At 29.8% G+C, this 16,050-nt stretch overlaps 2 protein-coding genes across 2 annotated transcripts; one reads left to right on the top strand and one right to left on the bottom strand.

Annotated features, from left to right (window-relative positions):
* The first annotated feature begins 164 nt into the window (after positions 1–164).
* On the top strand, positions 165–4,213 carry LOC139086056 (DDB1- and CUL4-associated factor 5). Its single transcript, XM_070634345.1, has 10 exons — positions 165–1,060; positions 1,122–1,226; positions 1,283–1,730; positions 1,788–2,062; positions 2,121–2,251; positions 2,317–2,436; positions 2,496–2,721; positions 2,783–3,015; positions 3,071–3,348; positions 3,407–4,213. The coding sequence occupies exons 1-10, from the start codon at positions 958–960 to the stop codon at positions 4,083–4,085; spliced, it is 2,598 nt and encodes an 865-aa protein (XP_070490446.1). The 5' UTR covers positions 165–957; the 3' UTR covers positions 4,086–4,213.
* Positions 4,214–4,527: 314 nt separating this feature from the next.
* On the bottom strand, positions 4,528–15,855 carry Tis11 (Tis11 zinc finger protein). Its single transcript, XM_070634129.1, has 4 exons — positions 15,545–15,855; positions 7,653–7,993; positions 7,384–7,557; positions 4,528–7,186 (listed from the first exon to the last, which is right to left on the bottom strand). The coding sequence occupies exons 1-4, from the start codon at positions 15,605–15,607 to the stop codon at positions 6,724–6,726; spliced, it is 1,041 nt and encodes a 346-aa protein (XP_070490230.1). The 5' UTR covers positions 15,608–15,855; the 3' UTR covers positions 4,528–6,723.
* Between the last annotated feature and the right edge of the window lie 195 nt (positions 15,856–16,050).

Genomic DNA, 16,050 nt, shown 5'->3' with positions numbered 1-16,050 from the left:
GATGTTTTTACTATAACTGCCATTAAAAATTCAAAATTACGCAACATCAATGATCAACAATCATGCAACCGTCACAGTAAACAAAACTATTAAACATTGTTTCAAAGTAGTAAACAATTCATTTATTAACTATTAAGTGACTGATCTTAGAAATCATTGAAATATTGTGAATCGTTAGTTGAATTCTCGACTGAATCGTTGACTTATCATTGAAATTGATGTTAAAGGAATGAACAACCGATGTTTTTGTTGTTCGTAAATTGCATCTTGATCAAATAGATATTTGACATACATGAGAAGGACTACACAAATCTGTTAAGAGGAGCAACCTTTGTAATTCAAATGTTTACATAAATCAGATGATATTTTTTCGTACAGGCGCATTCACATACAAGATTTGTGGAAAATAAACTTCTAAAAAAATAGATAATCCATTGTTTAACTTAACATTTAATACAAAGAAAATTAAAGTTTAAAAAGTATTAATCATAAAGTATACAAATACCTATTATAGATATAAGCTATGCATTAATAATGTGATAAAGTTTAAAATTTTGAATTGTGAAAAAGTATTTGATTGAAAAATCTAGCAGAGGCGAAGTCATTAGATTTGTTATTCTGATAACTTTTAAAAGATTTCATAAAATCCCAATCAAAACAGCATTGATTTTATGTGAATATAAACATGGACTTTATTAAATTGTGATTATAATTTGATTCAATTAGAATTGAGAATTGTTCAAGATATGAGAAAGTTAAAACAGCCATTACAGCCCTGAAAGTATATACCTATATATGTATATATATCTATGGTTTATAAAAAAATATATGCAGTGAGAAATTGAAAATTTTTGAGAAATTTATGCGATTTTTCACTCATTATAGTGATAATATTAAGTTAAAACAAGTAACAAGATTGAACTAAGAATATATTAGTTGAATGAGTGATATTAGAGTATGGCAAATACGAATCCAATAGCTCATAATATTTTAAGAAATATTATTCAAAGGGAAAATGGAATCAGTTCTTCATATAACTTTCAATCAAAGCTCTTTGCAGGTAAATGGAACCTTATATTCATGATGTCAATAAAATTAAATTCATTAAATGGTATTTTCAGATCGTTTATCGATTTCCAAAAATCTATTTAAAAGAGACTTGGTATCTCATTATGGCTGTATTAATGCAATTGAATTTTCAAGAGAAGGCAATTGGCTGATATCTGGTAAGATACTTAATTGATCTTAATGACTAAATATTAATTTGAAATTTCTAATCAAGGTGGAGATGATCGTCGCGTACTTTTGTGGAACTTGCACAAGAGTATCCTTAATAGAGAAGAACCTAAAGTTATGCTGAAACAGCATTTGAGTAATATCTTCTGCTTAAGTTTTGATTCACAAAACACGCGAATATTTTCGGGTGGAAATGATGATATGGCCATTGTTCATGACATTGCCAGTGGCGATTGTATTGATGTATTTTATCACACAAAACCAATTTATGGATTAGGTGTTGATCCATTTAATGATAATCTATTTGCAACAGCTGGTGAAGATGGACGTGTATTGCTGTTTGACTTGAGAGCTTCTAATGCAGAGCCAAAAACTATCGTCAAATATCGTGCTCCATTTCATGCTGTTCAGTTTCATCCAACTGATAGCAATTTCATGATTACGGCTAATGCAAAAGAAGGAGCTGCATTGTGGGATAATCGATCTCAGAGAATGTATGTATAATTTCATGATAATCAGTTCTTTCTTAACAAAGTGCAATTCCAAAATAGGCCTATTATTCGTTACGGTGGTGAAGATGCGTCACAAAGTTGCATGAGTGTCCGTTTTAATGCAAATGGTACACTTCTATTAGCTCTCCGTCGACGTCTCCCTCCTATATTATATTCAACAATTGATCAGGAACCCATCTGTCAATTTTATAATCAAGACTATTATAATTCATGCACAATGAAGAGTTGCACATTTGCAGGTCCCTATGATGAGTATGTTCTGTCCGGTTCAGATGATTTTAACTTGTATGTGTGGAGAGTCAATGATGCAGATCGTAAGTTTTATTAGCTTCACTTTTAAAACATTTAAATAAATTCTTTCATCTTATTTAGTTGAAAGTCGTCATCAATGGGTTGATAAAAATCAAATTGTTCTATATGGCCATCGATCTATAGTCAATCAAGTGCGCTACAACCCACAACGATGTTTGCTGGCTTCATCAGGGGTTGAAAAAATCATTAAGGTATTATTTCACAATTATGCTTGAAATTTAACATATGCTGAATGAAAAATATGTTTCTATGACAGCTATGGACGCCCTTTGAACTAGATAATTGGACTGGTAGCTTAGCGGAGACTCAAATTGATAATGTTCGAGAAGTCTTTACACATGAAGAATATATTTCCCTAGTTCATTCTAATGGACAAGTAAGTCAACAATTATTTCAAATTCGAAATAATCTCTAATAATAAATTTATTTACCTAGAATATGACTCATGACTATAGCAATCAAAATACAAACGAAGATCCAAGAATGATTGCATTTTTCGATTATCTAGTGCAACAAGAAATTGAAGGATGGAGTAGTGAGAGTTCAAACCAAACCTCAGATCATTCTTCTGAATCACGTCCCGATAGTCCTACCAGTGATACAGAAAGAGATACAGCAGTTAACTTTCAAACCGTAAAAACAGTCATTAATCGAAATCGCGGTAACTACTATATAAATTATAATTCCTTAAGTTAAAGAAATAATCTCTTGATTCTTAATAGATTCACGTCGAGGTGAAGCCAGTCAGCGTCATAAATATCGAAATAGAATTGCATTTCTGATAGCAACAAAAAGAAAATCCCTTAAAAGATTGGCATTAAAGCGTTGTGCCAGAAACGTAAATTCTAGAAGAATGAAGAATAAGTATGTTCCAAGACAAAGTAAGCGAGCAGCAAATTTGAGAAACGTAACCAGAAAACCTTATGATAAGAAAACAAGAAGACTAAGCGTTCAGGTATGAATGTTATTCAATGGTCATGAAATATTTTTGAGTCATAATCCTTTTGCAGAGTAAATATAAGCCAGTATCAAGAGAGCAGACAAGTGATTCAGAAGTGCCAATTAAGAGACGTCGAAATCGTTCACATACGGGGAATTTGTCATATCGCTCATTTAGAAGGAAAGCCAAAACTCCATTATCGTCAGCAGCTTCAAATACAAGCACAAGAGTTGCCGATAAATCTGATTCTAGCTCAGACTATGATGATGATGACAATATTAATCCGATAAATAATATCAGTAATGCCAACGACACATCAAGTCCTTCTATTCCTATTCCAAGTACCAGGTATGCCTTTTTTGTGAAACATTCTCGACCAATTAATGACTTTTTGTTAATTTTTTAGTACGGGTATAACAGCAAATGGAAAGAATTTCATATTTCGTTTTGCAAGTGCCCCAAACAATACATACGATTCAGATGATGACCAGCCACTTCCTGGAACCAGCCAATCAACTAATAATCATCTTTTGCGATCTAACAATAATCACAATCATTCTAATAATTCTGCAATAAATTCAAACTCTAATAATTTGGTTTATAATGATGGAGCAAGTACAAGTACTCATCGAAGCTTTTTTAATTCATCACAAAAAAGTCACAATTATCATATTCAGAATCACGAGAACGGAAGACGAAAAAAGTATAAAATTCACGAGAGTGAGCATGATTTTGAAGATTATGTTTCAACCAACAATTCTAACTCACTTTTATCAAGTACTGAAAGCAGCAGTAATGACAGTTATCATGAATATTTCAATGCCAAGAAGAGGAAACTCGATCAAACAAGTGAAACTGAATCAACAATTCTTCCAAATAATGGTGTAGCTTCAAGTAGCAATATATTTGAGACACCGCCAATGAAGAAAACTCCTGATAGTGGCATTGCCGATGATACAATGACTCCTAGTTCTAGTAACTCGAGAGGAAGTGCTAGTAATTCTTTTAATAACGTGATAACTAAAATTGATGCTGTAAAAAGAAGCTACAGAAAAAACATGATTACATCAGATGATTCTGACTAAATACTTGTTAATGTCCAAAATTATTGTGAAAATTCATCAAAATCATTTTTATAAACTCATCCATTGTATGTTCATATACTGATTAACTTTAATGAAATAAAATATTAGTTTTATTTTTAATTCTCTAATTAATTTCTCCAATTTTATATAAAAGCTTTTTTCAGAGCTTTAAAAAGCTTTTTAATTTGTTCATTGGAGAGACGATATGAATTTTGGAACTTGACATCGATATTGACACCCACCATGGTTTCGAGAATGACTCGGATCCTGCTGAATCTCTTTTTTTTTGACAGTGGAAGTGGCCTGATTTCTACTGAATCAACAATATTTGTAATTGTACTCGAAGTTATTTGGTAACCAAATAACTGATAAAATTGGTTAATATCTGAAGTATGAATGTCATGTGCTGAAAACGGATATAAAAAATAATAAAACAACGAAATTTCTTTTTGTTATAAAAGTACAAATTTCAATTTAATTCAAATGATCTTCATACAAAATTGTATAATTAACATTATAATGTAGGTATGTAACAAACAAAATCTATTGAAAAGGAAATCTTTTACGGGTTTCTAGAAGTGGAAGACAAACCGTATTTCACATCATTTAAATAATTAATAAGATTATGAAAAAATTAAATAGATATAATAAAATTAAATAAGTTTTACATAAGAAATAGAGCTTTAAATTCTAGCTGTTTACTTTAAAGCTATTGTTCAATGCATTTCTGGCAATATCTCATCACATCCCCAATTCTGTCTGTCTTTAGGTCCAATATGTGTAAGATAAAAGCTATTCAGTATCGTTATTTTACTCAACAATGCAAAAAAAGAATTAATATGGCAACTTAATCTTGGTATTTCGTTTTACCTTCTCATCATATTCTCACCGTTTCCTTTCACAAATGCATTGAACTCTCATTTTTTTTTATAGATTTTAATCCTTAAAGTCATATTCAAAAATCAACTAATAATAATAAATAAGCTTAATTCCTTATCAAAGTAGAGTGTATCATCATCATTGTAATATAATTTAATATATATATGTATATTTTTTTTTATTCATAAAATTAAAGGAAGAAATCGTTTGGAAGAACTGACTATCTCTGACTTTTATATCGAATCATTTCAATTATCAATTATTAACGTCTTTTACATTATATCACGAAATCTTTTATGTGTTATTTCTCTTGAGAAGACAAAAAACTATAAAATATAGAGAAAAAAATCCATTCAGTAAAGTTAAAAAAGTTAATGAGACATGAGTCTTTTCCTCTCATCAATCAATCAATATCGCATGCTTAATATCTGAATGAAAAAAAAATTAATTTAAGGAATTTTTCTTCTGTTTTTTTTTTCTTTTTTCTTAATAATTTAGCATAAAAATTCATGTAAAAAAGTATTGGAAGCCACTCTCAAGTGCTAATTGCAGTATAAGGCACTTTACGTCTTAGTTAGTTTTTAACAAATAAGTCTTTAGAAAACTACATTCTTTTTTTATTATTAGGGAGGAAGACACTTCATTCAGTTACTACATAATATAGTTCTCTTTGTGCGATAAAAGCAAAACAAGTGTAGATATTTAAGGCTAACAACTTTCGTTTCAATATTATCTCTTTTTTTTTTCATATTTGGTTCCTCTATATGACTCTCCGTTAAATATTTCATTTAAAAACACTGCATTTCCCTTATTTCTATATTAATTACGCCAAATGATCCTTGAATATTTTTTCAATGTTTTTTTCTATTCAAAGGGATATATAGCTTGTCGGGAAATGTGTGCACACTAATATGTAGTATGTGAAGCAAACATGAAATGAATTCTCATAATATAAATAAAAATAATAATAATAAAATATAATTTGCAATTCGGTTTTCATGAGCGATTTAAATTAAATGTATTTCATAGAAAGTAATAAAAAAAAGGAAGTATAGTAAAAAAAAGAAGGCATAAACTTAATTCTAGGAAAAAAAATAATATAAAAGAAAACTTGCAGAGATATTAGATAAATAATGTAAATTAATTAAGTTATGAATATGTTAGATAATAATTTCAAATCAGCAAGACATTTTTAAATATTTCTTTGTTTATGTGCTGCTGCTTAACTTCTTTCACGGAGAGCACAAAAATAATAAATAACATTTATCAAAATATGAGAAATAAATATTGATTATAACTTACTGGCATTAAATGTGCCGAGCGTTTCTTTTCTGATTAATTACAAGACTTGTGAAGTATAAAATAGTTCTCTGAAGTTTATCTCTGTTTCTTATTGAAACTATACATATTAACTCTTCATTTCTTTTTTTTTTCTTTAAAAAATCAATCGGAAGCTGATACAGATTTCAAAAATGTAATTCTAATTATAGTTTCAAATGAAGATTCAATAATTTTTCGCAGGTATGTAGTTATAATATAAATTTCGTTTATATTATAAAAAAAAATCATGAAATGCAACATAGATTGAGTACTTCTTTATGGTGCTAGTAGAGGTATAATGTAGTAAAAATCAAAAAATTACGCAAGTGTGTCTCTTATGTATGTATGTTTGTTTGTGTCTGGATGTTTTTTTTTTTTATAAATACAGATGTTAACTATGTATTTTTATTTAGTTAACTTCATCTATATCCTTTATCGGTTAAATTTTGAAAGTACTCATAGAATCAATAACCGAACTGATTTGATTAAAAACTGGCAGCCGATCTTCAGGAATTTGCTTCATAACATTGACATGATTCTGATCAATGAATGTTGGCTTAACAAACAGTCCTGTGCCAGATATTTGAGTTGGATGTTGTTGCTGTTGAGGCGGTGGTGAAATAGATGATGACATTTCATTTAGAATCGGACTATTTGATGGACTAAATGAATATGAAAATATGTTAGTTGGACTTGACGATTGATGATCACTAAAGCAATTTGCCGATTGATTCTGAACATTCGTCATCGTTGGTGACAAAGAACCAACTGAAGATGTTTCTCTATCTGAACTTGTCGACATACTCAAACTTTTCATACGTGATTGCTGTAAACGTGCTTGATAAGCAGCTACATTTTTGTTATGGGTCAGTGCTTCTTGAGAAGAGTGAATAAAATGACATCTGCAAAAATATATAAATTTAAATATCAGTTTTCTTGATTTCATACAGGAAAATCAGTTTTAAGTTTCTAGAGGTTTTATCTTTTCAGCTCTTTGGAATTGGAATTGTAATCCATAGACCAGACTGATCATGTGTAAAATTCATACATAGAAATCTCAAGTATTAAAATATTTTAATTATATAATTGCGTTACAAACCTCGCGCCGTATGGACAGAACCCAACACTGTGGAAAGTGCGGCACAATTCGGTCTTATACTTTGGATGTCGTTGCAAGTTACGCAATTCGTGCATACCATGTGCAAATTGACATTTATCACCATATTTGCATTCTCCGGCTTCCTCGAAAGGACGACAGAGTTCCGTCTTATAGCTTTTGAATTGAGGAGAAAAAAAGAAAAGGCGTAGAAAAAGTTTATTAATACGGACAGAAAATGAAATGAATAATCATTGGATTATGGTAAATACCGTGATGTGTGTGATGATGAAATCGATTGAGGTATCGGTTCTGATTGTGTTCGCTCCAATTTACGATGAACTGCACCAGTACCATTTAAAATGTCGTTGAGGGAAGTAAAGAGATTATTAACGGCTGCCTGATCTGTCATTGGTGTTGAAACCGTTCTCGCCAGAACTGCATGATGATTGCCCGCGTCTATTGTTCTCTTCTGTTGAGTCGTTGCAAATAAACTTGTCACATAAGCGTCATTTTGTTGCTTCGAAAAATACATTTCCTCAGTTCGTTGATATTTCTCTTTATAATTTTGATTGTTAATAGATCCATTTATCTTTGCACTGGAATTTTGATTCTAAAATGAAGGAAATATATTATAGAATTATTTGTTATGCTCTATTCTTAATCATATATTTGAACAAGTGACAGTATCTACTTAGAATGTTTTGAGAATGTAAATATTTAACATAGTTTGTTATCTTGTTTTGGAAAACTTAAAATGGAGATCACACGATTATGCTATACCACATGTGTTCGTACATACATTAGATTCAAAACTATCGGAATTTATGACAATTAGAACAGAAGTTGTGAAATTGTATAATCTAACAATTCCTTATTTAAACGGAAGTAAATCTAAATAATTACTATATAGCAGAGTTTAACAGTCGATAAACTCTCAATTTCAGCATTCGTTGCGTATTCAATGTTAATTTTCATCGCTAATGCAATACTTTTTTATTACTACTAGAGTACAGTAATAATATGTAACACCATGAGTAATAACGACGAAAAAAAGCAAAAGTAATATGAAGAAGAAATCGATGGCCCATTTACCTAAAATTTTGCTACTATGCAGCTGAGTATCTTACGAAAACATACTTTCTTTTCCTGATATATATGTAATACCTTGTTTAATTTAACACAAAGAAGAAATAGCAACAATAAAGTGCACTTCGTCAGCATATCGCATAATAAATCACCAGTAAATTCCCTATGATCAAGCACATTATTTACACATTTATAGAAGCCCATTCAAGAAAGTCATGTGCGAAAGACGATATTAAAAGCGAAATAGAAGTATATATATTATATAGCATAAATACGAGAAAACAAGACTTGACTACACACATTCAAAGCAACAGCGGCATAACACTTTTTTTTCTTCTTTCTTGTTTTTAAACCTTACATAATACTAAATAATTCCAATAGTTTGGATCGAGAGAGAGAGTGAAAAAGCATGCAAGCAAGCAAACGGTTGGTACGGTTTCACTTTCAATGGAGTGTATTTTTTAAGCTTTATTATCTTTTACTATTTATGATGCAAATTGAATGCTGAGACATTTGTTGTTGTGTAAAGGCGCCAAAGCCAATAATTTCTCATATTGCCAAGACACAAAAAAAATAAATGACTGACTACATATATTATAAGATCCTGGAGTTGAATTAAACTCGGCCAATATAACGATTTCACTACATTGACACTAATACAACCTTTAAAGATGTACAATAGACACAGCTGAGTCGTTGCTTAAACATTATTACTTCAATACTTAAATGGTCAGCGAAAGTTGCGCAATACGTCTTGTAACATTTTTTCTTCTTCTTTCCTTCTTTCTTTTCGTAGTTTTTTTTAATGGGGTTTTCCGGCATTTATATTTATTTTTATATTTCATTTCTTTTTTTATCTCATCCATTTCGTAAACATATAGTTGTTACTTAAGTGTTATTATTAAAATTATATCACGACTGTTACATATTCTTCAGGTGAGAATTTGGCTTTTGCTTCGCAACAGCTGATTGGTCATGTATCTAACCACGTTGGAATCAGAGTATGGCCGTCTCAAATTCGAGTTTTTAAAGACATTAGATTGTCGAAAAATTCGAACTCAACTCATTTTAAAATCAAAATTTACGTTACGAAGAAAAGTGAAAGTAACGGTCAAAATAAATTTGAAAATTAACGAATTTTTGCCACACTCTGGTTGGATTATTGATCTACAACTTCGGAAGTAGAAATGTATTAGGAACCAGCATAATATTAATCTGACGTTATATTAGCAAGACAACAACAAATAACGAGGGATGATAAGTTTTATGACTTTTGCAACGATGCGAAAAAATGAGCGTTTGAAAATAAATACTTGAACGACAAGCGATAACATTGAAGCAAGTTATGTACAATATTATTATTATTATTGTTGCTGTTACGTTGAATTTAATTTGGATCCGCTTTCTGAAGTTTTTCAATTGAATAATTACTTTTCAGAAGTCATTTTTTTGTGAGTTTATTCCAACTTTGTTCATAATTTTTCACAGCCAACTGTTTTACATTATTATAAGTATGAGCCCACGAAAACCATTCAAATAGATACGGGAAACTGTTGACTTCAAGACAAGAGTGAAAGTGCATTTAACTAGCAGTAAGCATAAAAACAATGTTTAGTGCACTAGAAGAAGAAGAAGAAGAAGGAAAAGGAAAGAAAAAAAAATATTACAAAATTAGTAAATTAGCGTTATTTTTTTTATTTCCGGAATTTCTCATGTAATGCACATAGAAATGCATTTCAGTTTCATACATAACTGGTTCACGTTCACAAAGCAAGTAACAGCGCGTACAACGTGTTTGTTAGTGAACCGGTAAATAAGCGAAATGCGGAAGAATTGAATTTTATAACATTTTCTCAAGCGTTATTTAGATAGCACAAAATCAGGCAGATCTTGATTGAAGGATTTTTGACGTCTAAATCTTTTCCTCGATGAATAATGAAATGAGAATCAATTAAACTGTGTTTATAGGTTATTTGTAATTAATCCGGATGTCAAATGACTTTCTCATCCAGAAGGTAGCCCTAATAGGCAAAGGGACCGCTTTTAGTTACCGTAGCTGTATTTCTGAACCCTAATAATACCATGAAAGGATGTTCTTTGTATATAATGGTAGCTAGTCGGTCACATTACTTATTTTAATTTTATAGACTACATTTGTGCATGACCTTTATGTTAAAAATTACAAAAATTGCGAAAATCTATCTTTAAGGCTGATAAAGCAATTCTGATATTAATGCGACACGTGTTACCCACATCAGTACAAATTTTCACACAATAAAGAATTATGAAGAATAAAATTTAAATCATTAAATGCATAATATACCCTTATCAATAAATTTCAATTGTGAAACCATAGACTTCTCTCCCTTTTTTCAACAAAATGATCGTTACTTATTATTTTTTCCACATATTATCGTACATTCTCTTTTGCATTCGAGACAACATTCTCAAAGCATTTATATATATACTGACTGTGAATATGTTGAAAGAACTTAAATATACATCAATAGTATTAATAATTTTAAGCTGTAATCTACATACAGTATATTGGGTTGGGGAATTTTGCAATTATAAAATATGCAATTATCATACAGCATATTGATAATGTCCATTACAATATTGTCTTGACTGTGACATGTTCTGTGAATTATGAGAGAAAAATTTAAAATCAATTTCAAAAGGAAATCATAAGCATTTTAAAATGTTTAACGCAACGCGACGTATATGTACAAAGTAAGTGACAGAAAAAACTTTACTACCACATTTCTCATTTACGATTTTGTATGAGTGCAGAAAAGAATAAAGAACATTGATATTCTAAACAGAAGAAACAAAAAATGTTTAAAATTATACATATAGTAAAAATATTCGTTATTTAAAATTCATTCTTGATTTTTTGTTTCCATTTTAGCGCTTCTTTCTCCCAAACATCTACATTTTGACTGCTGTTGCTTTATACAAAATGCGCTTCGTCAATAGCTTCAGATCAGGTCTTTATTTGTTTCACACTTTTTAAAGCAAAGACCGAGTGAAAAGGCGAGAGTTCGTCAGACACATGTGTAAGCAGGAGAGGCATAACAAAACTATTAATTCTTAAGAATAAGTTTAGCATTTTATCAATTCTCGTCTCTCTACAAATGCGAAGATGTAGCTTAGATACGTTATATTGTTGTTGTTTATTTCATTCTTATTCTTGTGTATATTGACAATCCAGAAATTGATTACGGATACTTATTATTCTTGATCAGTTAAGGGGGTCGTTCACATAGTCCGTTCGCCTTCAAAGGAGGTAAATGTGAAATACTAATAATTACTATATATAGAACAAAATTTCCGTCGAGCCCCCCTAATAGATAAGCTCCTGGAGAGATAAGTCTATGAATTCGAAACGTTTCATGGGAAATGACATTTTTGTAACGAGGGTGATGAAACCTTTCGTTTTTTGACATAACGTAATACATGAACGACCACTACGGAGAACAAAAGTAGTTGATTCAAACATTTTACACTTTATCGGTCTAGACTAGCAATTGGATCAAATTATTAATTCGGAATCTTAATTCTCAGCTATATTTTTGACAAAAATGAGGATAAATGTATGGGAAAAGTAGTTTTTTGACTTGAAACAACTCTTACTGTCGGTGATCTTATTAAAAGCAGCTCAATTTGTTTTCATGGACATTAATATGTGTATATTGATAACGCATATGTCTAAAAATAATCAAAAATACACTTTTGACTGTAGTCAGATTAATATTTGATTTGAAAATTACTTTATTATAATAGCAGCACAGAAGCTTAATCTTCCATGTGCAAGTATTCTTCTTCATTTTTTTCTTCTTTCCCAAACTAGTGAGAATATGTTGATAAAAAGATCTTACACAACCTTCTATTGAGAATGATTTTTTTTTGGCAACAACAAAAAAATAATAATAATAAAAAAGAGAACTTAGCATGTGTTCCATACAAAATTTATTCATCTTGGCTCTTTTTTTAGAGTTCTTGAATGGATGAAGAAAAGAAAAAATTACATTCACGCATACACATGTGCTTCGTATGTTTTTTTTTAAAAACGGATTTCAAGTTTTTTTGCCTCTCTTTCGTCTTTAGAGGGATCCATTTTACGATTTCGTCACACAATCGATCCTTTATGCCAGTCATACAATAGCAATACAATATTTAATGGGTATTTAGAAATCTGGCAAGTTCTAGCAAGTAGCATAACAAATGATCCAAAACTCAAAAATCCTTGTATGTTTTATGAGATTTGAAAAAAAGATACCCAAAGATACAGCACGTCAGTTAGATCATTTAATTTGTTGATACCCAAAAAATGAAAAAAAAGAATACATTTATGATATTTTTTTCTCGTCTTTTTCATACTTGCTTTGGTCCTTTTTTTTGTAAATAAACAGCATAAAAGAAGGAATGAAAGAATATTTTTACACATACAAGCATGTTCAGCTCGGTTAGTTAAAAAAGTGGAACCTTCATAACTATAACAGGCTTTTAAATATTCTCATTCTAAAAAGATATGTTCATATTTTTAAGAAAATCATGTATTCCTTTATTTTATGAGGAACCAAGATTCTTTAAACTCTATAAAGGCTTTTCATTCCATTACGAAGATTATTATTTTGTTAATTATTGCTAATTGTTACATTAAAAGATTTTACTTTTTGAGGAAGCGAGTCTATTATGAGAAGATTAGCATTGTTTTCAATCCAATAATTTGCTATTCAGTATACGACGAAGTGAAATGTGGGAATCATGGAAAAAATAGCAAAAAAAGAAGTTATCAAGAGTAATAAACTTGTAGATTTATGTTATCATTACTTTAGGATAATTTTTATCAACTCGCACACTTAATTTCTTCCGTAAAACCGATTTGATGTCATTTACTGAATGTTCACACTTGTGTGGACTTATGCTTTACCTGCTTCATTTTAAAGAAACTTCGCAGTTAATAGAGTTTGACCTTCTCTTGCATTTTAGATGTGCAGGTCTGAACTTTTGGACTGTACTTTACAGTTCGTACAAGGCAGCGAGCATACAATTTTGGACTATACCTTATAGTTTGTCCAAGCAGGCCTTGCATTGCATAACAAACCCTAGTAAGAAGCAACTAATAGCCCATCTATATTCAACAGTCAAGAAGAATAAGGTGTGAATATTATAGAAAAGATTTGCCGCCTTTCCAGTCAGTTCTTATACATAGATGTATATATACATATATTTTCGTTTATTTACTCTATCAAGCGAGTGTGCTAAAATGTATTTATATATATTTTTCTTCTTTATTTTTGTAATGATAAGAATTTTTTCAATAAGTACTCACTTAGTTGAGTATAGCAGAGATGGAGATGTATATGATACACAACAAAAAAAAAATAATAAAATTATATACAAAACGCAAAATTGAAGTGCACACAAAGCAGGTTTTTCTTATTATTTATTGTTTTCATTACTTGTCTCACACAAAACTTTTAAGAGCATCATCAGCGCAGTGGAGGGACTTTATTTAAACGCTTTATATTTATTATCATCATCAAGATCGTAACGTTCTAGGGGATCAGTTCTTTTCATTTCTTTTATTTAATATAATATAATCTGTAACTGTCTCGTGTATCATAAAAAGTCAATGTAGAGATACTCCATGTGGTAAGTATTGCGTTGACAAAAATTCAAGTCCGCTTCAAAATAAGTAATATTTTGAGTGATTTATCAATTCAACTACTGCTTAAAGCTAATCTATATTGAGGTGAAATGCTGATATCTAAGATAAGGTAACAGACCGGATGTTTGAATTGCTCTTTAACTTTTAAGGATATTTAAATAAACATGTAGCTTTCTTGACATTTTAATATATTGAAGCCTTTATAGGAAGGGAGAAATAAATTGTGTAGCAATTATTATATGACATAAAGTAGGCGAACGCATGTATGTAATCAACAAGTTTGTAATCAAAATTGATTAAAACATTCATTAACACAAAATAACAATAAAGGCATAGTTCAATTTCTTCTAAAATATATATATATTTATATACCTATATATATTGTGATGGTAAGTACGGCAATGATCATGATGATGACATAAACTATTATTTATTCAGTGAAAGTTTTTTTTTTGCCGCAGCTTATGCCATGTATATATAAAATATTACGAATTATTGTTATGCAAACATACGATTTTATACTTTTTTCTTCTTTTGCAAAATAACGAAAACAACTCTAAAGTGAGCCTATATATACACACAACAATTTACACATATGTATGTCTATATAGGCGAATAGAAGGAAGAAATGAAGTAGAAAACATGAAAACGAAATATGTGTACATATATGTGCTCAAATATTAACACATAGAATGGCGTTGTTATATTTTTCTCATTTCTTTCTTTCTTGTTTCCTTTCTTTCTTATTTTGATTTTGAAGTTTATTTTTTGAGGGTGGATTATTATTTCTATATAATATATATACGATCATATCTCTATACTCTACATTATGCTGTCGATTTCAACAAAATTTGTCTCACACACAGCAAAATGTATATTTATACAATCCTTCAGAGCCTGTTTTTTTTTTTGAGTGATCAACTTGTCTATGAAAGATCCAGTTTTCATTTTAAATGACATACACATCATTTACGCAACAGTCCTCGATCCTCAATATTCACACCGTTTGAGACTATATAGTTCATGATCGTGGAACGATCATATAGGATTTATGTCCACAAAATTAATATTATTAAGGAATAAAAAAATATCATGTGTGAATATGCACGAAAGAGACTGTTTGCCTTCTACACGAGTTTTTGTTGTTAAAAATTGTTGTATACACACGTTATCTGCTGTTGAAAATGGGCAAACAATATTTTTTTTTTTCTTTAAAATATGTTGTAAATATATTTAAGTCTAATGTGGTGTTTGTAGATATTATATATGCTTGTAAAATAGACGAGACGATGTTATTATGGAAGCTAAAACCATGTGCTTTTAACAAAGCATTTTCGATATTTAGAATAATGATAGCGATAATGTTTTGAATAAGATGATAAAAAATCATATACTAACCTTAATTACAATATCATTAAAGTCATGAATAAAACTTCCAGCATGTAAAATTGCAGTAGACATATTTCTTAATTGCTTTTATATCACTTTCAATTTCATAAAAATAATAATAAACTATATATAAATATATATATAATTGTAACTCTAATTAAAAGCACTGGTTATATTATTATTCTCTTCTCTCTTTGAATTTCTTTCAATTTTTCTTTTCTTAATCTTATTTTATTCTTCCAAAATACACAATTAAAGAACAATATTAAGCAGAAACCCGACCGAACTATTCGCTGCGGATGTTCAATATAAACTGACTGACTGTTTACTAGTTGAATGAAAAAATAATAATAAAGTTTACCAATACAAACAAACCAAAGCTTTCTTAAGCTTTTACGAATGTTTTGAAAGAATGCTCTTTAAATTTCTAAAATACGTTATTCGTTGAAAAGTTTAAATTTTTACACATGCATGCCATTAAACTACCAACACATGTGACGATTGATATTAAATAC

This window comes from Chironomus tepperi, unplaced genomic scaffold (assembly GCF_022539635.2).
Source record: "Chironomus tepperi strain 1889 unplaced genomic scaffold, CSIRO-AGI_Ctep_v1 contig_85, whole genome shotgun sequence".
Lineage (NCBI taxonomy): Eukaryota > Metazoa > Arthropoda > Insecta > Diptera > Chironomidae > Chironomus > Chironomus tepperi.
The sequence above is the reverse complement of the archived record's forward strand: the minus strand, read 5'-3'. Positions and strand labels throughout refer to the sequence as shown.

Excerpts from the sequence above, each read along its gene's own strand:
- LOC139086056 (XM_070634345.1), top strand. The coding sequence starts at position 958 with ATGGCAAATACGAATCCAATAGCTCATAATATTTTAAGAAATATTATT. Across the intron at positions 1,061-1,121 it reads TCAATCAAAGCTCTTTGCAG|ATCGTTTATCGATTTCCAAA; the intron begins GTAAATGGAACC and ends TGGTATTTTCAG. Across the intron at positions 2,252-2,316 it reads GGGTTGAAAAAATCATTAAG|CTATGGACGCCCTTTGAACT; the intron begins GTATTATTTCAC and ends TTTCTATGACAG.
- Tis11 (XM_070634129.1), bottom strand. The coding sequence starts at position 15,607 with ATGTCTACTGCAATTTTACATGCTGGAAGTTTTATTCATGACTTTAAT. Across the intron at positions 7,994-15,544 it reads TTAATGATATTGTAATTAAG|AATCAAAATTCCAGTGCAAA; the intron begins GTTAGTATATGA and ends CCTTCATTTTAG. Across the intron at positions 7,187-7,383 it reads TTCTGTCCATACGGCGCGAG|ATGTCATTTTATTCACTCTT; the intron begins GTTTGTAACGCA and ends ATATTTTTGCAG.